Raw genomic sequence first — 23,311 nt, 5'->3', positions numbered from 1 at the left:
AGACAAACGGCACTCTGACGGGTGCTTGCAACAAGTGGCGAGACCACGGCCCCGTGGGGGGATTCAGGCCATTTAGGGAGGTGTAAACATGTCGTATGCTGGACATACAGCGGCTGCAAATTAAGAGATTGGAACAGTCAGTAACACCAGTCCCAAAGCAAGACCTTTTTACAGGAAAGCTAGGTGTCAGCCGGGAAAGGTGGGGCAATTCTATCTCTCAGAATATGGCAACGGGAAAACTATTTTTTGTAAAAAAAAAAAATATTTTAGTGCATAAAAATAGCAAATCATAAACATATACATTTGTGGTCGACCACAGTTGTGTCCATGAGACAAGACCTGTTGTGAATTTGCTTTTTGCTCCCTCTAGTGGTTACTAGTTTTTTGACTCTGGTTTTTCTGTCATTCCTTTTATCCGCACCTGGGTCGTTAGTTAGGGGTGTTGCTATATAAGCTCCCTGGACCTTCAGTTCAATGCCTGGCAACGTAGTTATCAGAGCTATCTGCTGTGCTCTTGTCTACTGATCCTGGTTCCAGTTATATCAGCTAAGTCTGCTTTTTGCTTTTTGCTATTTGTTTTGGTTTTGTATTTTTTGTCCAGCTTGTTCCTAATCTGTGTCCTGACCTTTGCTGGAAGCTCTAGGGGGCTGGTGTTCTCCCCCCGGACCGTTAGACGGTTCGGGGGTTCTTGAATTTCCAGTGTGGATTTTGACAGGGTTTTTGTTGACCATATAAGTTACCTTTCTTTATTCTGCTATCAGTAAGCGGGCCTCTCTGTGCTAAACCTGGTTCATTTCTGTGTTTGTCATTTCCTCTTACCTCACCGTTATTATTTGTGGGGGGCTTCTATCCAGCTTTGGGGTCCCCTTCTCTGGAGGCAAGAAAGGTCTTTGTTTTCCTCTACTAGGGGTAGTTAGATTCTCCGGCTGGCGCGTGTCATCTAGAATCAACGTAGGAATGATCCCCGCCTACTTCTAGTGTTGGCGTTAGGAGTAGATATATGGTCAACCCAGTTACCACTGCCCTATGAGCTGGATTTTTGTATTCTGCAGACTTCTACGTTCCTCTGAGACCCTCGCCATTGGGGTCATAACAGTTTGCCAGGCCAGTATTAAATGTTTAATGCATTGCAGAAGAGGGATTATAAGAAAGAAGATTCTGAGTTTTTTCTTTCTCCTTCCCCTTTACCTCAGAGTGGCTATGCTTGCTGCAGACATGAATGTCCAGACTTTGATTACAAGTGTGGACCAGCTGGCTACTCGTGTGCAGGGCATACAAGACTATGTTATCAGAAATCCTAGGTCAGAACCTAAGATACCGATTCCTGAACTGTTCTCCGGAGACAGGTTTAAGTTTAGGAATTTTAAGAATAATTGTAAATTGTTTTTGTCCCTGAGACCCTGTTCATCTGGAGACTCCGCTCAGCAAGTAAAAATTGTTATTTCGTTCTTACGGGGCGACCCTCAAGATTGGGCTTTTTCGCTGGCGCCGGGAGATCCGGCATTGGCTGATATTGATGCGTTTTTTTTGGCGCTCGGTTTACTTTATGAGGAACCCAATCTTGAGATTCAGGCAGAAAAGGCCTTGCTGGCTATGTCTCAGGGGCAGGACGAGGCTGAAGTGTATTGCCAAAAATTTCGGAAATGGTCCGTGCTGACACATTGGAACGAGTGTGCACTGGCCGCTAATTTTAGAAATGGCCTTTCTGATGCCATTAAGAATGTTATGGTGGGTTTTCCCATTCCCACAGGTCTGAATGATACTATGGCACTGGCTATTCAAATTGACCGGCAGTTGCGGGAGCGCAAAACCGCAAATTCCCTCATGGTGTTGTCTGAACAGACACCTGATTTAATGCAATGTGATAGAATCCTGACTAGAGATGAGCGGAAAATTCATAGACGCCGGAATGGCTTGTGCTACTACTGTGGTGATTCTACACATGTTATCTCAGCATGCTCTAAACGTATAGCTAAGGTTGTTAGTCCTGTCACCGTTGGTAATTTGCAACCTAAATTTATTCTGTCTGTAACTTTGATTTGCTCACTGTCGTCTTATCCTGTCATGGCGTTTGTAGATTCAGGTGCTGCCCTGAGTCTTATGGATCTGTCATTTGCTAAGCACTGTGGTTTTACTCTTGAACCATTAGAAAATCCTATTCCTCTTAGGGGTATTGATGCTACGCCATTGGCAGCAAATAAACCGCAGTATTGGACACAGGTTACCATGTGCATGACTCCTGAACACCGCGAGGTGATACGTTTCCTGGTTTTGCATAAAATGCATGATTTGGTGGTTTTAGGGCTGCCATGGTTACAGACCCATAATCCCGTCCTGGACTGGAAGGCTATGTCAGTGTCAAGTTGGGGCTGTCGTGGTATTCATGGGGATTCTCTGCCTGTGTCTATTGCTTCTTCTACGCCTTCGGAAGTTCCGGAGTATTTGTCTGATTATCAGGATGTCTTTAGCGAGTCCAGGTCCAGTGCATTGCCTCCTCATAGGGACTGTGACTGTGCTATAGATTTGATCCCAGGCAGTAAATTTCCTAAGGGAAGACTGTTTAATCTGTCGGTACCTGAACATACCGCTATGCGTTCATATATCAAGGAGTCTCTGGAGAAAGGACATATTCGTCCGTCTTCTTCCCCTCTTGGTGCGGGATTCTTTTTTGTGGCAAAAAAGGACGGATCTTTGAGACCTTGTATTGATTATCGGCTTTTAAATAAGATCACTGTCAAATTTCAGTATCCTTTGCCGCTGTTGTCTGACTTGTTTGCCCGGATTAAAGGTGCCAAGTGGTTCACCAAGATAGACCTTCGTGGTGCGTACAACCTTGTGCGCATTAAGCAAGGTGATGAATGGAAAACCGCATTCAATACGCCCGAAGGTCATTTTGAGTACTTGGTGATGCCTTTTGGGCTCTCCAATGCGCCTTCAGTTTTTCAGTCCTTTATGCATGACATTTTCCGGAAGTATCTGGATAAATTTTTGATTGTTTATCTGGATGATATTTTGTTTTTTTCTGATAATTGGGACTCGCATGTGGAGCAGGTCAGGTTGGTCTTTAAAATTCTGCGTGAAAATTCTTTGTTTGTCAAGGGCTCAAAGTGTCTCTTTGGTGTACAGAAGGTTCCCTTTTTGGGGTTCATTTTTTCCCCTTCTGCTGTGGAGATGGACCCAGTCAAGGTCCGAGCTATTCTTGATTGGACTCAGCCCTCGTCAGTTAAGAGTCTTCAGAAGTTCTTGGGTTTCGCTAACTTCTACCGTCGTTTTATCGCTAATTTTTCTAGCATTGTGAAACCTTTGACGGATATGACCAAGAAGGGCTCCGATGTAGCTAACTGGGCTCCTGCTGCCGTTGAGGCTTTCCAGGAGTTGAAACGCCGGTTTACTTCGGCGCCTGTTTTGTGCCAGCCCGATGTCTCACTTCCCTTTCAGGTTGAGGTGGATGCTTCAGAGATTGGAGCAGGGGCCGTTTTGTCGCAGAGAGGCCCTGGTTGCTCTGTTATGAAACCTTGTGCCTTTTTCTCTAGGAAGTTTTCGCCTGCCGAGCGAAATTATGATGTGGGCAATCGGGAGTTGTTGGCCATGAAATGGGCATTTGAGGAGTGGCGTCATTGGCTCGAGGGTGCTAAGCATCGTGTGGTGGTCTTGACTGATCACAAAAATCTGATGTATCTCGAGTCTGCTAAACGCCTTAATCCGAGACAGGCCCGCTGGTCATTGTTTTTCTCCCGCTTTGATTTTGTTGTCTCGTATTTACCAGGTTCAAAGAATGTGAAGGCCGATGCTCTTTCTAGGAGCTTTGTGCCTGATGCTCCTGGAGTCGCTGATCCTGTTGGTATTCTTAAGGATGGAGTTATCTTGTCAGCTATTTCTCCGGATCTGCGACGTGTGTTGCAGAGATTTCAGGCTGATAGGCCTGAGTCTTGTCCACCTGACAGATTGTTTGTGCCTGATAAGTGGACCAGCAGAGTCATTTCCGAGGTTCATTCCTCGGTGTTGGCAGGTCACCCGGGAATTTTTGGCACCAGAGATCTGGTGGCCAGGTCCTTTTGGTGGCCTTCCTTGTCAAGGGATGTGCGGTCATTTGTGCAGTCATGTGGGACTTGTGCTCGAGCTAAGCCTTGCTGTTCTCGTGCCAGCGGTTTGCTCTTGCCCTTGCCTGTCCCGAAGAGACCTTGGACACATATCTCCATGGATTTCATTTCTGATCTTCCGCCATCTCAGGGCATGTCTGTTATCTGGGTGATATGTGATCGCTTCTCCAAGATGGTCCATTTGGTCCCTTTGCCTAAGCTGCCTTCCTCTTCCGATCTGGTTCCTGTGTTTTTCCAGAACGTGGTTCGTTTGCACGGCATCCCTGAGAATATTGTGTCAGACAGAGGATCTCAGTTCGTTTCCAGGTTCTGGCGATCCTTTTGTAGTAGGATGGGCATTGATTTGTCGTTTTCGTCTGCCTTCCATCCTCAGACTAATGGACAGACGGAGCGAACCAATCAGACTTTGGAGGCTTATTTGAGGTGTTTTGTCTCTGCTGATCAGGACGATTGGGTGACATTCTTGCCGTTGGCTGAGTTTGCCCTTAATAATCGGGCTAGTTCCGCCACCTTGGTTTCGCCTTTTTTCTGCAACTCTGGTTTCCATCCTCGCTTTTCTTCGGGTCATGTGGAGCCTTCTGACTGTCCTGGGGTGGATTCTGTGGTGGATAGGTTGCAGCGGATCTGGAATCATGTGGTGGACAACTTGAAGTTGTCACAGGAGAGGGCTCAGCGCTTTGCCAACCGCCGCCGCGGTGTGGGTCCCCGACTACGCGTTGGGGATTTGGTATGGCTTTCTTCCCGCTTTGTTCCTATGAAGGTCTCCTCTCCCAAATTTAAACCTCGTTTTATTGGTCCTTACAAGATATTGGAAATCCTTAATCCTGTATCTTTTCGTCTGGATCTTCCTGTGTCGTTTGCTATTCACAATGTATTTCATAGGTCCTTGTTGCGGCGGTACATTGTGCCTGTAGTTCCTTCTGCTGAGCCTCCTGCTCCGGTGTTGGTTGAGGGCGAGTTGGAGTACGTGGTGGAGAAGATCTTGGATTCTCGCCTCTCCAGGCGGAGGCTTCAGTACCTGGTCAAGTGGAAGGGCTATGGTCAGGAGGATAATTCCTGGGTGGTCGCCTCCGATGTTCATGCGGCCGATTTAGTTCGTGCCTTTCATGCCGCTCATCCTGATCGCCCTGGTGGTCGTGGTGAGGGTTCGGTGACCCCTCACTAAGGGGCGGGGTACTGTTGTGAATTTGCTTTTTGCTCCCTCTAGTGGTTACTAGTTTTTTGACTCTGGTTTTTCTGTCATTCCTTTTATCCGCACCTGGGTCGTTAGTTAGGGGTGTTGCTATATAAGCTCCCTGGACCTTCAGTTCAATGCCTGGCAACGTAGTTATCAGAGCTATCTGCTGTGCTCTTGTCTACTGATCCTGGTTCCAGTTATATCAGCTAAGTCTGCTTTTTGCTATTTGTTTTGGTTTTGTATTTTTTGTCCAGCTTGTTCCTAATCTGTGTCCTGACCTTTGCTGGAAGCTCTAGGGGGCTGGTGTTCTCCCCCCGGACCGTTAGACGGTTCGGGGGTTCTTGAATTTCCAGTGTGGATTTTGACAGGGTTTTTGTTGACCATATAAGTTACCTTTCTTTATTCTGCTATCAGTAAGCGGGCCTCTCTGTGCTAAACCTGGTTCATTTCTGTGTTTGTCATTTCCTCTTACCTCACCGTTATTATTTGTGGGGGGCTTCTATCCTGCTTTGGGGTCCCTTCTCTGGAGGCAAGAGAGGTCTATGTTTTCCTCTACTAGGGGTAGTTAGATTCTCCGGCTGGCGCGTGTCATCTAGAATCAACGTAGGAATGATCCCCGGCTACTTCTAGTGTTGGCGTTAGGAGTAGATATATGGTCAACCCAGTTACCACTGCCCTATGAGCTGGATTTTTGTATTCTGCAGACTTCCACGTTCCTCTGAGACCCTCGCCATTGGGGTCATAACAGGAGTCAGAGTTTATGTATGCGGTGGGGTAAGAGATTATGGATGTGGTGGGGTTAGGGATTATGGATGTGGTGGGGTTAGGGATTATGGATGCGGTGGGGTTAGAGATTATGGATGCGGTGGGGTTAGGGATTATGGATGCGGTGGCACCAGAGATTATGGATGCGGTGGGGTAAGATATTATGGATGCAGTGGGGTGAGAGATTATGGATGTGGTGGAGTCAGATACAGTGGGGAAAATAAGTATTTGATACACTGACATTTTTGTAAGTTTTCCCATCTACATAGAATAGAGAGGTCTGTAATTTTTATCGTATGTACACTTCACCTGTGAGAGAAGGAATCTAAAAATAAAAAACAGAAAATCACAATGCTGGGATGGGCTACAGGACAGTAGGCAAGCAGCTTGGTGAGAAGGCAACAACTGTTGGAACAAATATTAGAAAATGGAAGAAACAAGATGACTGTCAATCTTCCTCAGTCTTGGGATTCCATGCAAGATCTCGCCTCGTAGGTTAAGGATGATTCTGACAAAAATCAGGAATCCGTCCAGAACTACACGGGAGGACCTGGTCTACGACCTGAAGAGAGCTGGGACCACAGTCTCAAACATTACCGTTAGTAACACACTACGCTGTCATGGATTAAAATCCTGCAAGGCACGCAAGGTCCCTCTGCTCACACCAGCACATGTTGAGACCCTTTGAAGTTCTCCAATGACCATCTGAAAGATTCAGAGGAGCCAAGGGAGAAGGTTATGTGGTCAGATGAGACCAAAATAGAATTTTTTGGTATCAACTCCACTCACTGTGTTTGGAGGAATAAGAAGGATGAGTAAAAGAACACCGTCCCAACTGTGAAGCATGGTGGGGGAAACATCATACTTTGGGGGTACTTTTTTGCAAAGGGGACAGGAAAACTGCACTGTATTGAAAGGAGGCTGGATGGGTCATGTATCATGAGATTTTGGCCAACAACCTCCTTCCCTCAGTAAGAGCATTGAAGATAGGTAGTGACTGGGTCTTCCAGCATGACAATGACCTGACACACAGTCAGGGAAACTAAGGAGAGGCTCCGCAAGAAGCATTTCAAGGTCCTGGAGTGGCCTAGTCGGTCTCCAGACCTGAACCCAATAGAAAATCTTTGGAGGGCACTGAAACTCAATGTTGCTCAGCGACAGCCCGAAACCTGAAAGATCTGGAGAAGATCTGTATGGTAGAGGGGGCCAATATCCCTGCAGCAGTGTATGCAAACTTGGTCAAAAACTACAGGAAACGTCTGACCTCTGTAAAATACTTGCAAACTCCTCAATGTATCAAATACTTATTTTCCCCACTGTAGATTGATAGATCGATATGGGATAGATAGAATAAATAAGATAGACGTCCTGTAGATATTTAATGTCACAAGTCACATATAATAAACTAGCACCCTTTATTGCCTTTCATGTGGCACTAAAGGGTGTTTAGCCTTAGTACACCTATTAAATAATTAATTATTTTGAAAAAAAAAAAAAATGGCATGGGGTCCCTCTTATTTTTAATAACCAGCTGAGGGAAAGCAGACATCAGGGGGCTGGTGTTATTATTCTGGGAAGGGGCCACTATCCATGGAGCTTCTCAGCCTATTAATAACAGCTCACAGCTGTCTGTGTTGCCTTTATTGGTTATTAAAAAGGGGAACCCCCCAAAAAATGACCAACCTATTTTTAATAATCAGTAAAGGCTAAGCAGACAGCTGTGTAATATTAATAGGCTGGGAAAGGGCCATGGATTTGGCCCCTTCCCACCCCCCAGCCTCCCCCCCCAAAATGACGCATCCATTAGATGCACTAATTCTGGTGCTTAGCCTCGGCTCTTCACGATTGCCCTGGTGTGTTAGAAATCAGGGCAATGATTTGGGGTTGATGTCCTCTCTGTAATGTCCGCTGACATCAAGCCTAGGGTTTAGTAATGGAGAGACGTCTGTCAGACACCCCCTTTGCTAACCCACTTAAGTTAAAAGAAATAAACACACACAGAGAAAAGTCCTTTAATTGTATAAAGCACTCTCTGACAATTACGGTACTCTCTTTTGCCCATTTAACACCATGAAAAAAAATAATCCATGATATGGACATCCCACGACGATCCCCTACTATGCTACATTTGTCTGCTGGGCACAATCCGTCTTTAGGTTTCTGTTATTCCATGTGTCGTTTCAGGTGTTTTCGAAGCTGCTGTACCCGGTGGTGCGAGACTCGGCCCTGTGTGTCCTGCGGTACCTGCTGCTGAGTTTTCAGCACTCACCCGAAGCCTTTCATCTGGTAATTCCCTGATAATGTGCTGAATATTGCTCCATGCAGCCCACAGACATCACTCTATTGTGTATTTGCCACTGACTGTAATGATAGAGAAATGCAACCTCACACCACAATAATACAAAGCGTTATGCTACACCTATGTCACCCATATGGCAAAGTATTAGTGCCCATCATTACAGGGGTTGTCTCATCAAAACAGTGCAGACCCCCTGCAGCAATCGTGGTTGTGACTAATAAAGGAGAAGACCCCTATAAGGACTGACAACAACTCTATATACTATAGATAACACAGGATCCACCATTCACAATAGATGATGTCACAGCTCACCTCCTCCTCCTCCTGTACAATGACTGATAACACCTCTATATACAGTAGATAACACAGGATCCACCATTCACAATAGGTGATGTCACAGCTCACCTCCTCCTCCTGTACAATGACTGATAACACCTCTGTATACAGTAGATAACACAGGATCCACCATTCACAATAGGTGATGTCACAGCTCACCTCCTCCTGTACAATGACTGATAACACCTCTATATACAGTAGATAACACAGGATCCACCATTCACAATAGGTGATATCACAGCTCACCTCCTCCTCCTGTACAATGACTGATAACACCTCTATATACAGTAGATAACACAGGATCCACCATTCACAATAGGTGATGTCACAGCTCACCTCCTCCTGTACAATGACTGATAACACCTCTATATACAGTAGATAACACAGGATCCACCATTCACAATAGGTGATGTCACAGCTCACCTCCTCCTCCTATACAATTACTGATAACACCTCTATATACAGTAGATAACACAGGATCCACCATTCACAATAGGTGATGTCACAGCTCACCTCCTCCTCCTATACAATTACTGATAACACCTCTATATACAGTAGATAACACAGGATCCACCATTCACAATAGGTGATGTCACAGCTCACCTCCTCCTCCTGTACAATGACTGATAACACCTCTATATACAGTAGATAACACAGAATCCACCATTCACAATAGGTGATGTCACAGCTCACCTCCTCCTCCTGTGCAATGACTGACAGCACCTCTATATACAGTAGATAACACAGAATCCACCATTCACAATAGGTGATGTCACAGCTCACCTCCTCCCCTGTACAATGGCTGATAACACCTCTATATACAGTAGATAACACAGGATCCACTATTCACAATAGGTGATATCACAGCTCACCTCCTCCTCCTGTACAATGACTGATAACACCTCTAGATACAGTAGATAACACAGCATCCACCATTCACAGTAGGTGATATCACAGCTCACCTCCTCCTGTACAATGACTGATAACACCTCTATATACAGTAGATAACACAGGATCCACCATTCACAATAGGTGATGTCACAGCTCACCTCCTCCTCCTCCTCCTGTACAATGACTGATAACACCTCTATATACAGTAGATAACACAGGATCCACCATTCACAATAGGTGATGTCACAGCTCACCTCCTCCTCCTGTGCAATGACTGATAACACCTCTATATACAGTAGATAACACAGGATCCACCATTCACAATAGGTGATATCACAGCTCACCTCCTCCTCCTCCTCCTGTACAATGACTGATAACACCTCTATATACAGTAGATAACACAGGATCCACCATGCATAATAGGTGATGTCACAGCTCACCTCCTCCTCCTGTATAATGACTGATAACACCTCTATACAGTAGATAATTCAGGGGTGCATCCATTCACTGACAGCAAGCAGCCAGTAACTGAACCACAAAGTATATACCGCTAATACCCCTGTAATAAATGCCCGATTCTGTGCACAGCACACAATATCACCCCGGCCGTCATCTTCATGTCTTGCAGATAGTTCCTCACATCCCACAGATGGTTTCCTGCCTCTCCAGCGAGAGCTCCAATTCTGCCAGCAGCTGCCTGGATCAGTTTGCGGAGCTCGTCCATTGCATGGTCTTCCGCTTCTCCGGGTATCCCGATCTGTACGAGCCGGTGATGGAGGCAATAAAGGTGCGAAACGCTTTTAGGACCATTCACTAGTTCTGATCTCTAGGGGGCGCCTATGGGAGTATCTAGTAATGATGGGCGTATCTAGTAAGGTTGGGGGTCTCTAGTAATGGAGGACGTTCTCTAGTAATGGTCGGGGGCTCTATAGTAATGGAGGCAGTCTCTAGTAATGGTCGGAGCTCTAATAATGGTGGGGGTCTCTAGTAATGATGGGAGTATCTACTGTAGTAATGATGGGGGTATTTAGTAATGATGGGGGTCTCTAGTAATGGAGGACGTTCTTTAGTAATGATGGGGTCTCTAGTTAGGGTGGGGGTCTCTAGTAATGGAGGACGTTCTCTAGAAATGGTCGAGGCTCTAATAATGGTGGGGGTCTCTAGTAATGATGGGAGTATCTAGTAATGGTAGGGGGCCATAGTAATGGAGGAAGTTCTGTAGTAATGATGGGGGTCTCTAGTAATGATGGGGGTCTCTAGTAATTGAGGATGTTCTCTAGTTAGGGTGGGGGTCTCAAGTAATGGAGGATGTTCTCTAGTAAGGGTGGGGGTTTCTAGTAATGGAGGACATTCTCTAGTAATGGTCGGACCTCTAATAATGGTGGGGGTCTCTAGTAAGGGTGGGGGTCTCTAGTAAAGAAGGACGTTCTTTAGTAATGATGGGGGTCTCTAGTAAGGATGAAGGTCTCTAGTAATGGAGGACGTTCTCTAGTTAGGGTAATGGAGGACATTCTCTAGTAAGGGTGGGGGCTCTATAGTAATGGAGGCAGTCGTTAGTAATGGTCGGGGCTCTAATAATGGTAGGGGTCTCTAGTAGGGGTGGGGGTCTCTATTAATGGAGGACATTCTCTAGTAAGGGTGGGGGTCTCTAGTAATGGAGGACGTTCTCTAGTAAGGGTGGGGGCTCTATAGTAATGGAGGCAGTCGTTAGTAATGGTCGGGGCTCTAATAATGGTAGGGGTCTCTAGTAGGGGTGGGGGTCTCTATTAATGGAGGACATTCTCTAGTAAGGGTGGGGGTCTCTAGTAATGGAGGACATTCTCTAGTAAGGGTGGGGGTCTCTAGTAATGGAGGACGTTCTCTAGTAATGGTCGGGGCTCTAATAATGGTAGGGGTCTCTAATAAGGGTGGGGGTCTCTAGTAATGGAGGACATTCTCTAGTAAGGGTGGGGGCTCTATAGTAATGGAGGCAGTCTATAGTAATGGTCGGGGCTCTAATAATGGTGGGGGTCTCTAGTAATGGTGGGAGTATCTAGTAATGGAGGACGTTCTTTAGTAATGATAGGGGTCTCTAGTAAGGGTGGGGTCTCTAGTAATGGAGGACGTTCTCTAGTAATGGTCGGGGCTCTAATAATGGTGGGGGTCTCTAGTAGGTGTGGGGGTCTCTAGTAATGGAGAATGTTCTCTAGTAAGGGTGGGGGACTCTATAGTAATGGTGGGGGTCTCTAGTAATGGAGGACGTTCTTTAGTAATGATGGGGGTTTCTAGTAAGGGTGGGGGTCTCTAGTAATGGAGGATGTTCTCTAGTAAGGGTGGGGGTCTCTAGTAATGAAGGATGTTCTCTAGTAATGGTCGGGGCTCTAATAATGGTGGGGGTCTCTAGTAATGATGGGGGCTCTAGTAATGGAGGAGGTTCTCTAGTAACAGTGGGGGACTCTATAGTAATGGTGGGGGACTCTATAGTATTGGTCGGGGTCTCTAGTAATGGTTGGGATTTCTATAAATTGTGGAGGTCTCAAGTAATTTTGGATGGCTCTAGTAATCCTGGGGGTCTCTAGTAATGGTGCAAGTCCTTAATAATGGTGGGGGTCTCTAGTATTGGTGCGGTGATTAGTAATGTGGAGGTCTCCAGTAATGGTGGTTAATTTCTAGTAATGGTGGGGGTCTTTAGAAATTGCAGGGGCTCTCTAGTAATAGTGGAGGTCTCAAGTAATGGAGGGGGTTCTCTAGTAATACTGGGGGTCTCTAATAATAGTAATAATAATAATAATAGGGAGTCTCTATTAGTAGCAGGGGGTCACTAGTATTGGTGGGGGTCTCTAGTATTGTCGGGGGTGTTTAGAAATTGCAGTGGTCTCTAATAATGGTGGAGGTCTCTAATAATAGCAAGGAGCCTCTATTATTGGTGGAGGTCTCAAGTATTGGTGGGGGTTTATAGTAGTAGCAGGGGGTCTCACGTATTGGTGGGGGTCTTTAGAAATTGCAGGGGTCTCTAATAATGGTGGAGGTCTCTAATAAAAGCAGAGAGCCTATATTATTGGTGGAGGTCTCAAGTATTGGTGGGGGTTTCTAGTAGTAGCAGGGGTCTCAAGTATTGGTGGGGGTCTCTAGTATTGGTGGGGGTCTTTAGAAATTGCAGGGGTCTCTAATGATGGTGGAGGTCTCTAATAATAGCAGGGAGCCTATATTATTGGTGGGGGTCTCAAGTATTGGTGGGGGTCTCTAGTAGTAGCAGGGGGTCTGTAGTATTGGTGGGGGTCTCTGATCCTGTATCTTTCTTTCTGGCAGAAGCTACCGGCTCCCAATGAAGATCGGATTAAGCAGCTTCTCGGACAGAACGCGTGGACCTCCCAGAAGAATGAGTTGGCGCCATATTACCCCAGATTAGTGTCCAAGTCAGACACCGGGAAGATCGGCCTGATAAACCTGGGGAACACGTGCTACATGAACAGCATCCTGCAGGCCTTGTTCATGGCTTCTGAGTAAGTGCGAGTGCTGTCCTGACATCATGGCGGTAGAATCCTAACTGACCGGGTGAGGACCACCGCCGGTGTCCTGGCAATGGACTGCACCCTATGGGCACCATGCAAATGTTCTTAATGGCATCCTGGCTTCACTCTTTAGTGCCCCACAGACTGAACCCCAGGGCCACGTTAAAACCTCCCAGTATTGTATGGCGGTTTTATTTAGGAATCATATGGCAGTATTATGTGGGTTCTATTGGTAAGTATTACTTTGACACTACATATAATAAGGGGCTAGATGGTGGTTATACGTGGGCTGTAGTTGGCAGTATTATCTTGGCACTGTACAATGGTATTATATGGGCTGTATATGGCAGTATTATGTGGACTTTACGTGTCACTAGTGCCTTGACCCTAAATATGATATACATAATCTGTTTATGGCGTTATATTCTTGGCATTAGATGGCGTTATTATGTGGGCTGTTTATGGCAGTATTTTTTGAGCACCATTTGAGGGTATTATCTGTATTATATAGGCTAGTATTGCCATCACACCATATGACGGTATTATGTGGGCTGTATATACCAGTATTGTCTTCACACCATATGACGATATTATATGGGCAATATATGTAGGTATCTTCTCGACATGACAGTATTATGTGGATTATGTGTAACTTCTTTACACCATATGACCGTATTGTCTTGACACTATATGACGATATTATGTGGGTTGTACAGTATATGAATATATTATCTTAGCATTATATGGCGGTACTATGTGGGCTGTCGATGTCAATGGAATTACAGCAAAAACTGCACACAAATGGCGAGTCCCAGGTTGCACTGCCGGTGTCTGTATACCTTTATAGCTGGAACTTGTAGTCCCTGTATTGTAGGCCGCACTGCAGGAGGTGGAATGATCTACATCTTCCCCAAACTCAGACCCTTCCTGGACCTCATACGCCCCCCATGCAGCATAGTCAGTGAGGCGCTGGTAAGCATGGTACAAATACTGGAGTTCTTAAATTTTGCTCATGGATGGTCCATCCCCTTATCGGTATATGCCACCGCCTTATATTATGTTGTTCTGCTTGTTCTTAGGGGTCTTCTAGTAACTGATAAGAGACCCTAAAAGGCTCCACTTGTCCTTTTGAAATAATATAAAAATTGCAATGTGTCTTTAAGTAGCCATCAGCGTCAAAGTGCCAGCGAACGCTTGGGGGGATGTTCTGGGGGGGGAGGCCTGGGGGACGCTCTAGAGGGAGAAGCTCGGAGGGGATGCTCTGGGGGGAGAGGCCTGGGGGACGCTCTAGAGGGAGAAGCTCGGAGGGGATGCTCTGGGGGGAGAGGCCTGGGGGACGCTCTAGAGGGAGAGGCTCGGGGGGGGGGGGGGGTGATCGCTCTGTGGATATCTCATCCTTAGATGACAATTTACTCTACTATAAATAACATCATGGATTTTATCAGCAGGAAGGAACGATGGCTCCGGCCACATCTCAGCATCAGGCCGCAGGCTGCCAGGGGATGATGGGAGTTATATCCTCACCACAGTCAGTCAGCCGCAGGAACATAGCGATAGGGGCGCAGAGGTAGAACCAAGACCCCGAATCTGGGGCCGGACGTACGCCAAGGTCCCAGTACTATAAATGGTACATGGTAGGCTGGGGGCCCCTGGTGCATTAGGGCCCATGTCACATCTGCTTATCCCCCATGGTCGGTATGAGAGCTGAGGGGCTGTGAGGCCTGATAGCAGATCCATGGCCCTTGTTACTCCTTGGGCTGCAGCAAATGCAGAGTGATGAGCAGAATTATTTCAGTTTGTTCTTAAACGTTCTCAGTTTCAGGCACTCGGTCCTCAGTCTGCAGGACAGCAGCTCCCAGCCCCTGATGATGAAGTTGCAGCATCTGTTTGCTTTTTTAGAGCACAGTCAGGTGGGTACGATTACATCTTGTAAATTGTGCTAAAGTGTGTGACACCACCAGCAGAATAGTGAATGCAGCTCTGGAGTATAATACAGGATGTAACTCAGGATCAGTAATGTATGTACACAGTGACTGCACCAGCAGAATAGTGAGTGCAGCTCTGGGGTATAATACAGGATGTAACTCAGGATCAGTAATGTAATGTATGTACACAGTGACTGCACCAGCAGAATAGTGAGTGCAGCTCTGGAGTATAATACAGGATGTAACTCAGGATCAGTAATGTAATGTATGTACACAGTGACTGCACCAGCAGAATAGTGAGTGCAGCTCTGGAGTATAATACAGGATGTAACTCAGGATCAGTAATGTAATGTATGTACACAGTGACTGCACCAGCAGAATAGTGAGTACAGCTCTGGAGTATAATACAGGATGTAACTCAGGATCAGTAATGTATGTACACAGTGACTGCACCAGCAGAATAGTGAGTGCAGCTCTGGGGTATAATACAGGATGTAACTCAGGATCAGTAATGTAATGTATGTACACAGTGACTGCACCAGCAGAATAGTGAGTGCAGCTCTGGAGTATAATACAGGATGTAACTCAGGATCAGTAATGTAATGTATGTACACAGTGACTGCACCAGCAGAATAGTGAGTGCAGCTCTGGGGTATAATACAGGATGTAACTCAGGATCAGTAATGTATGTACACAGTGACTGCACCAGCAAAATAGTGAGTGCAGCTCTGGGGTATAATACAGGAGGTAACTCAGGATCAGTAATGTAATGTATGTACACAGTGACTGCACCAGCAGAATAGTGAGTGCAGCTCTGGGGTATAATACAGGATGTAACTCAGGATCAGTAATGTAATGTATGTACACAGTGGCCGCACCAGCAGAATAGTGAGTGCAGCTCTTGGGTATAATACAGGATACCTCCCAACCGTCCCGGATCCAGCAGGACTGTCCCGATTTTGACGGTCAGCCCCGCGATCCCGGGTGGGACATTAGTTGTCTCACACTAGTTGGGAGGTGTGTAATATCACCCAATCAGCTCCCTGAGTCCCTGCACCCGCAGAGCAGCACACCACATATTGGCTGCTCTGTGTGCACAGGACCTGTGATGAAGTCACAGGATGGGAGGAGTCAGGGGGTCACATGATCTGGAGGACCTCCTTGTACAGGACTCTGCTGGTTGTCATGACGCTGGATGAGGGTAAGCGTATGTGTGAGGTCAGGAGGTGTTTACAGTGTGGATATAGCATAGCCATGTGTGTACGAGGTGTATGGATCGGAGCAGCGTTTGAAAGGTGTATGGAGCTGAGTCGTGTGTGTAAGAGGTGTACGGAGCCGTGTGTACGAGGTGTATGGAGCGGAGTCGCATGTGTACGAGGTGTACGGAGCGGACGCTTGCTGTGTCGGATCGGAGCAGATATTGCTCCTCGCTCTGACACTGACTGGCACAGGAGACACGGAGAGGTCTTTATCAGTGGCGTATCACAGCTGCAGCGACGTGAGCAGTCAGCGGCGCAGCTGGATGACACCATTCAGCGCCTTGGGAGTGGAAGCTGCCAGAGGGTGCGCGGTGAAAGGTGTGTGTGTGTGGTGATGGAGAAGGCAATGATGGGGGTGGGGTAACCATGTGTGGCCATTATACCATTATACTGTACCCAGCATTGTGTGTGGTCATTATACTGTATCCAGCATTGTGTGGGGCCATTGTACTGTATGGAGCATTGTGTGGGGCCATTTTACTGTACCCAGCATTATGTGTGGCCATTATACTGTATCCAGCATCGTGTGGGGCCATTATACTGTACAAGGCATCATGTGGGGCCATTATACTGTATGGACCATCACATGGGGCAAATATACTGTACGCAGCATCATGTGGGGCTATTATATAGTATGGAGCATAATGTGGCCATTATACAGTATGGAGCATCATGTGTGGCCATTATACAGTATGGAGCATCATGTGGAGCCATTATACAGTAAGGAGCATCATGTGTGGCCATTATACAGTATGGAGCATCATGTGGAGCCATTATACAGTAAGGAGCGTCATGTGTGGCCATTATACAGTATGGAGCATCATGTGTGGCCATTATACGGTACACAGCATCATGTGTGGCCATTATACAGTACGAAGCATCATGTGGGGCTATTATACAGAATGGAGCATAATGTGGCCATTATACAGTATGGAGCATCATGTGGCCATTATACAGTATGGAGCATCATATGTGGCCATTATACAGTATGGAGCACTGTGTGGCCAATATACAGTATGGAGCATCATGTGGAGCCATTATACAGTATGGAGCATCATGTGTGGCCATTATACAGTATGCAGCATCATGTGGGCCCATTATACTTTATGGAGCATCACGTGGGGCTAGTACACTGTACACAGCATCATTTGGCCCCATTATACAGTATGGAGCATCATGTGTGGCCATTATACAGTATGGAGCATCATGTGTGGCCATTATACAGTATGGAGCGTCATGTGTGGCCATTATACAGTATGGAGCATCATGTGGGGCCAGTACACTGTACGCAACATAATTTGGGGCCATTATACAGTATGGAGCATCATGTGTGGCCATTATATGTTGGGCAGCACGGTGGCGCAGTGGTTAGCACAGCAGCCTTGCAGCGCTGGAGTCCTGGGTTCTAATCCCACCTTGGACAACATCTGCAAAGAGTTTGTATGTTCTCTCCGTGTTTGCGTGGGTTTCCTCCGGGCACTCCGGTTTCCTCCCACATTCCAAAGACATACTGATAGGGAATTTAGATTGTGAGCCCCATCGGGGACAGCGATGATAATGTGTACAAACTGTAAAGCGCTGCAGAATATGTTAGCGCTATATAAAAATAAAGATTATTCTTATTATACAGTATGGAGCACTGTGTGAACATTTTTTTTTGTTTATAATTATTATTTACGAAATATTGTGATCAGAAGTGCTAAATGGGTGCGCCGCTAACTTTGTCCCTCTTTCCCTTCCTCGAAAGTTGGGAGGTATGTGTAACTCAGGATCAGCAATGTAATGTATGTACACAGTGACTGCACCAGCAGAATAGTGAGTGCAGCTCTGGGGTATAATACAGGAGGTAACTCAGGATCAGTAATGTAATGTATGTACACAGTGACTGCACCAGCAGAATAGTGAGTGCAGCTCTGGGGTATAATACAGGATGTAACTCAGGATCAGTAATGTAATGTATGTACACAGTGACTGCACCAGCAGAATAGTGAGTGCAGCTCTGGGGTATAATACAGGAGGTAACTCAGGATCAGTAATGTAATGTATGTACACAGTGACTGCACCAGCAGAATAGTGAGTGCAGCTCTGGAGTATAATACAGGATGTAACTCAGGATCAGCAATGTAATGTATGTACACAGTGACTGCACCAGCAGAATAGTGAGTGCAGCTCTGGAGTATAATACAGGATGTAACTCAGGATCAGCAATGTAATGTATGTACACAGTGACTGCACCAGCAGAATAGTGAGTGCAGCTCTGGGGTATAATACAGGATGTAACTAAGGGTCAGTACAGTATCAGTAATGTAATGTATGTACACAGTGACTGCACCAGCAGAATAGTGAGTTCAGCTCTGGAGTATAATACAGGATGTAACTCAGGGTCAGTAATGTAATGTATGTACACAGTGACTGCACCAGCAGAATAGTGAGTGCAGCTCTGGGGTATAATACAGGATATAACTCAGGATCAGTAATGTAATGTATGTACACAGTGACTGCGCCAGCAGAATAGTGAGTGCAGCTCTGGAGTATAATACAGGATGTAACTCAGGATCAGTAATGTAATGTATGTACACAGTGACTGCACCAGCAGAATAGTGAGTGCAGCTCTGGGGTATAATACAGGATGTAACTCAGGATCAGTAATGTAATGTATGTACACAGTGACTGCACCAGCAGAATAGTGAGTGCAGCTCTGGAGTATAGTGCAGGCTGTAGCAGCACTTGTGTACTACAGTTTGAGATGACTGGTCATTTTATCTTGTCTAAGGAGGTCCAGAGTCTTTAATTATTCATCTACAGTTAGGTCTATATATATTTGGACAGAGACAACATTTTTCTAATTTTGGTTATAGACATTACCACAATGAATTTTAAACAAAACAATTCAGATGCAGTTGAAGTTCAGACTTTCAGCTTTAATTTGAGGGTATCCACATTAAAATTGGATGAAGGGTTTAGGAGTTTCAGCTCCTTAACATGTGCCACCCTGTTTTTTAAGGGACCAAAAGTAATTGGACAGATTCAATAATTTTAAATAAAATGTTCATTTTTAGTACTTGGTTGAAAACCCTTTGTTGGCAATGACTGCCTGAAGTCTTGAACTCATGGACATCACCAGACGCTGTGTTTCCTCCTTTTTGATGCTCGGCCTTCACTGCGGTGGTTTTCAGTTGCTGTTTGTTTGTGGCCTTTCTGTCTGAAGTTTAGTCTTTAACAAGTGAAATGCTGCTCAATTGGGTTGAGATCAGGTGACTGACTTGGCCATTCAGGAATTTTCCACTTCTTTGCTTTAATAAACTCGTGGGTTGCTTTGGCTTCATGTTTTGGGTCATTGTCCATCTGTAGTATGAAACGACGACCAATCAGTTTGGCTGCATTTGGCTGGATCTGAGCACACAGTATGGCGGCTCTGAAGACCTCAGAATTCATTCGGCTGCTTCTGTCCTGTGTCACATCATCAATAAACACTAGTGACCCAGTGCCACTGGCAGCCATGCATGCCCAAGACATCACACTGCCTCCGCCATGTTTTACAGATGATGTGGTATGCTTTGGATCATGAGCTGTACCACACCTTCGCCATACTTTTCTCTTTCCATCATTCTGGTAGAGGTTGATCTTGGTTTCATCTGTCCATAGAATGTTCTTCCAGAACTGTGCTGGCTTTTTTAGATGTTTTTTAGCCTTTTTATTCTTGATGCTTATGAGTGGCTGCACCGTGCAGTGAACCCTCTGTAGTTACTTTCATGCAGTCTTCTCTTTATGGTAGATTTGGATATTGATACGCCGACCTCCTGGAGAGTGTTGGTCACTTGGTTGGCTGTTGTGAAGGGGTTTCTCTTCACCATGGAAATTATTCTGTGATCATCCACCACTGTTGTCTTCCGTGGGCGCCCAGGTCTTTTTGCATTGATGAGTTCACCAGTGCTTTCTTTCTTTCTCAGGATGGACCAAACTGTACATTTTGCCACTCCTAATATTGTAGCAATTTCTCGGATGAGTTTTTTCTGTTTTCGCAGCTTAAGGATGGCTTGTTTCATCTGCATGGAGAGCTCCTTTACCGCATGTTTACTTCACAGCAAAACCTTCCAAATGCAAACACCACACCTCAAATCATCTCCAGGCCTTTTATCTGCTTAATTGAGAATGACATAACGAAGGGATTGCCCACACCTGCCCATGAAATAGCCTTGGAGTCAATTGTCCATTTACTTTTGGTCCCTTTCAAAACAGGGTGGCACATGTTAAGGAGCTGAAACTCCTAAACCCTTCATCCGATTTTAATGTGGATACCCTCAAATGAAAGCTGAAAGTCTGAACTTCAACTGCATCTGAATTGTTTTGTTTAAAATTCATTGTGGTAATGTCTATAACCAAAATAAGAAAAAAATGTTGTCTCTGTCCAAATATATATGGACTTAACTGTATGTCCCAATATGTTTCATGACTTTCCTTTTATATGTTATTGTTGCAATGACTTATCAATAGTGATGAGCGAGTATACTCGTTGCTCGGATGGTCTCTGAGTATTTGTTAGTGTTCGGAGATTTAGTTTTCATCGCCGCAGCTGAATGATTTATGGCTGCTAGCCAGCCTGAGTACATGTGGGGGTTGCCTGGTTGCAAGGGAATCCCAACATGTAATCAAGCTGGCTAATAGCTGTAAATCATTCAGCTGCGGCGATGAAAACGAAATCTCCGAACACTAAAAAATGCTCGGAGACCACCCGAGCAACGAGTATACTCGCTCATCACTACTTATCAATGGTTGATGTTCTGTGTTTTAGCGACCGGCTATATCACCTGAAAGTTTTCTGGCATCATCTTGGCCCCCTTGGTTTACGCCTGGTGTTCAGCAGGACTGCTCAGAGTACCTGAAATATCTACTAGATCGGTAAGTCCCCTAGTAGATATAGGTGCAGAGAATCACTTTGCGCTTTCATTTTTTTGCACATATTCAGTGCATCAAGATTTTTGACCTTTACTGCCACCTTTGTTTGGCGTATACAATTGGTGTAAAAATTCTGAATGCTTTCTGATGATTGTACTTTTTTTTTTACCCCAAGGCTTCATGAAGAGGAAAAAACAGGTAAAAGGATAGCCCAAACTCTGGCCCAGACCAACTGCAGCGTGCAAGTGAAGAAAACCATTCTGGGTAACAGAACGTTGGTGGAGCAGATGTTTGGAGGTCGAATTGTCACCAAAATTCGATGTCTGAAGTGTCAGAGTATCTCAGCCAGAGAAGAGGCTTTCACCGACTTATCTCTTGCTTTCCCACCAAAAGATGACTCAACGACAACATTTTTGAAGACTACGACACCTTCCAGTGCACCAGTTGTAGATCCAAGACCAAAAAATCTGGAACTCTGGGGCCAGCAGTCAAGAAGTTCTCCAAGGAAACAGAAAGTGGACAAGGACCAAGGCAAGGTGGAGAAATCAGGTAACAACCAAGATGAAGAAGAGAACGATTGCTCTGAGGTTGATGGTCAGAACTTGACTGCTCCTTCGTCCACTGAGTTAGCTGGGTCAAAAAAGTGTTCCCTCAGCCTATCGGACTTAATCAAGCATTTCTTATGCCCTGAGATGCTGACGGGAGATAACAAATATCGATGTGAAGTCTGCAGCTCCTTACAAGATGCCGAGAAGGTGGTGGAGCTCTCCGCTGGTCCCCAGTATCTGATCTTGACCTTGCTCAGGTTCTCCTTCGACTTGAAAGCTATGCGGAGGAGAAAGATCTTGGACAACGTGTCCATTCCCCTGATGCTCAAATTACCCATCCAAAGAAATCCTCACGTGTGTATAGAGAGTTGCAGTAGATCCACCTACGTCAGTGTCTGCCAGTCCACAACCTATGACTTGTGCACTGTCATTGTGCACTCTGGACTATCCTCAGAGAGCGGACATTATTATTGCTACTCTCGGGACTGCATGGATAGAGAGAGCCATAAACCACCAAGCACCGGCGCTAAGAAATTTGCCAGCGAAAAGCATCTTGACTTGGAGATCCAGTGGTATCTGTTTAATGACACCAGAGTCTCCTTCTCCTCCTTCGAATCTGTCAGTAACGTCACTTCCTTCTTCCCCAAAGACACGGCCTATGTGTTGTTCTACAGACATCGGACGCATGACCCGACAGACTCTAAGTCACACGGAGATGTAGTTCTCAGCAAGGAACTGATGGAGGCCATCTCCAAAGACAACATCAAGTATCTGCAGGTGAATACAAAACTAGGTGACCGCAGGGTTATTTTCTTTCTGCAGGAGCGTGTCGTTCCTCTGCCTCCTGGCTTCCTCCCTGTTGGAGACAGGTGTGCTCCTGAAGGATGGCAGTCTCCAGCACTGTAAGCAGAGCCAGCTTGTCCTCTGCTGTATCAGGGCAGGGCAGGAGCACTAAAGAACAACATGTGTATGCTGAATAGCAAACATCTTGCCTAGGAAACCGGTCACTGTGAGGTGGCCAGTAAGAAAGGCAACCAGCTGTAAAGAAGTACATTGCAAAGTCTCATGTTCATTACAAGCTCTTTGCCATTTTAGCTAGTGATGAACATGAGACATGCCCTTTAACAGTGGGTTTAGAAGAAATATATCATCGTAAAATTGTACTCCAGGAGGAGGTGCCGAGTGGATTGATACATGTCTGTGAAAATATTCAGCATGACCGTGTACCGCACAGATTAAAATTCCTGCTGATTCTGGGTTTAGGAGTCCAGTGGTTGGTCCTAATCACGATGGAACGCTTTCTGGTCTATGAGCCTGATGACAGATGACTGTCAATCACTGATTAGGACCACCCACTGGACTCCGAAACATGGAAAAAGCAGAAATGTAAATGATCTCTATAATTTCAGGCAAGTTGATCTTGTCTAGTATTTAATTTGATAAATATGAATTCTAAAAATCACTTTATAAACATGGTAGAGACACCAAGTTGGGGCACAGGAGGTTTGGGTGCGTCTTTGTCTCTCTACAGGAACTGTTGGCGGGTCTTTGTCTCTCTACAGGAAGTGGGGGCGGGTCTTTGTGTCTGTACAAGAATTGGGTGTTGGTCTTTGTTATTCTACAA

The 23,311-nt window shown here is 45.7% G+C and overlaps 1 protein-coding gene across 1 annotated transcript in view; it reads left to right on the top strand.

Annotated features, from left to right (window-relative positions):
* Window positions 1-23,311, top strand: part of LOC143817828 (ubiquitin carboxyl-terminal hydrolase 35-like) — a 30,490-nt gene that overhangs the window by 3,783 nt on the left and 3,396 nt on the right. Inside the window, exons 3-8 of the mRNA XM_077299293.1 lie at window positions 8,227-8,328; window positions 10,197-10,355; window positions 12,857-13,050; window positions 14,876-14,969; window positions 21,036-21,142; window positions 21,315-22,464. Coding sequence (XP_077155408.1) covers window positions 8,227-8,328; window positions 10,197-10,355; window positions 12,857-13,050; window positions 14,876-14,969; window positions 21,036-21,142; window positions 21,315-22,464 — 1,806 coding nt within the window. The remainder of the gene's footprint in view (window positions 1-8,226; window positions 8,329-10,196; window positions 10,356-12,856; window positions 13,051-14,875; window positions 14,970-21,035; window positions 21,143-21,314; window positions 22,465-23,311) is intronic.

This window comes from Ranitomeya variabilis, chromosome 3 (assembly GCF_051348905.1).
Source record: "Ranitomeya variabilis isolate aRanVar5 chromosome 3, aRanVar5.hap1, whole genome shotgun sequence".
NCBI lineage: Eukaryota > Metazoa > Chordata > Amphibia > Anura > Dendrobatidae > Ranitomeya > Ranitomeya variabilis.
This window is presented reverse-complemented; position numbering and strand designations above follow the sequence as displayed.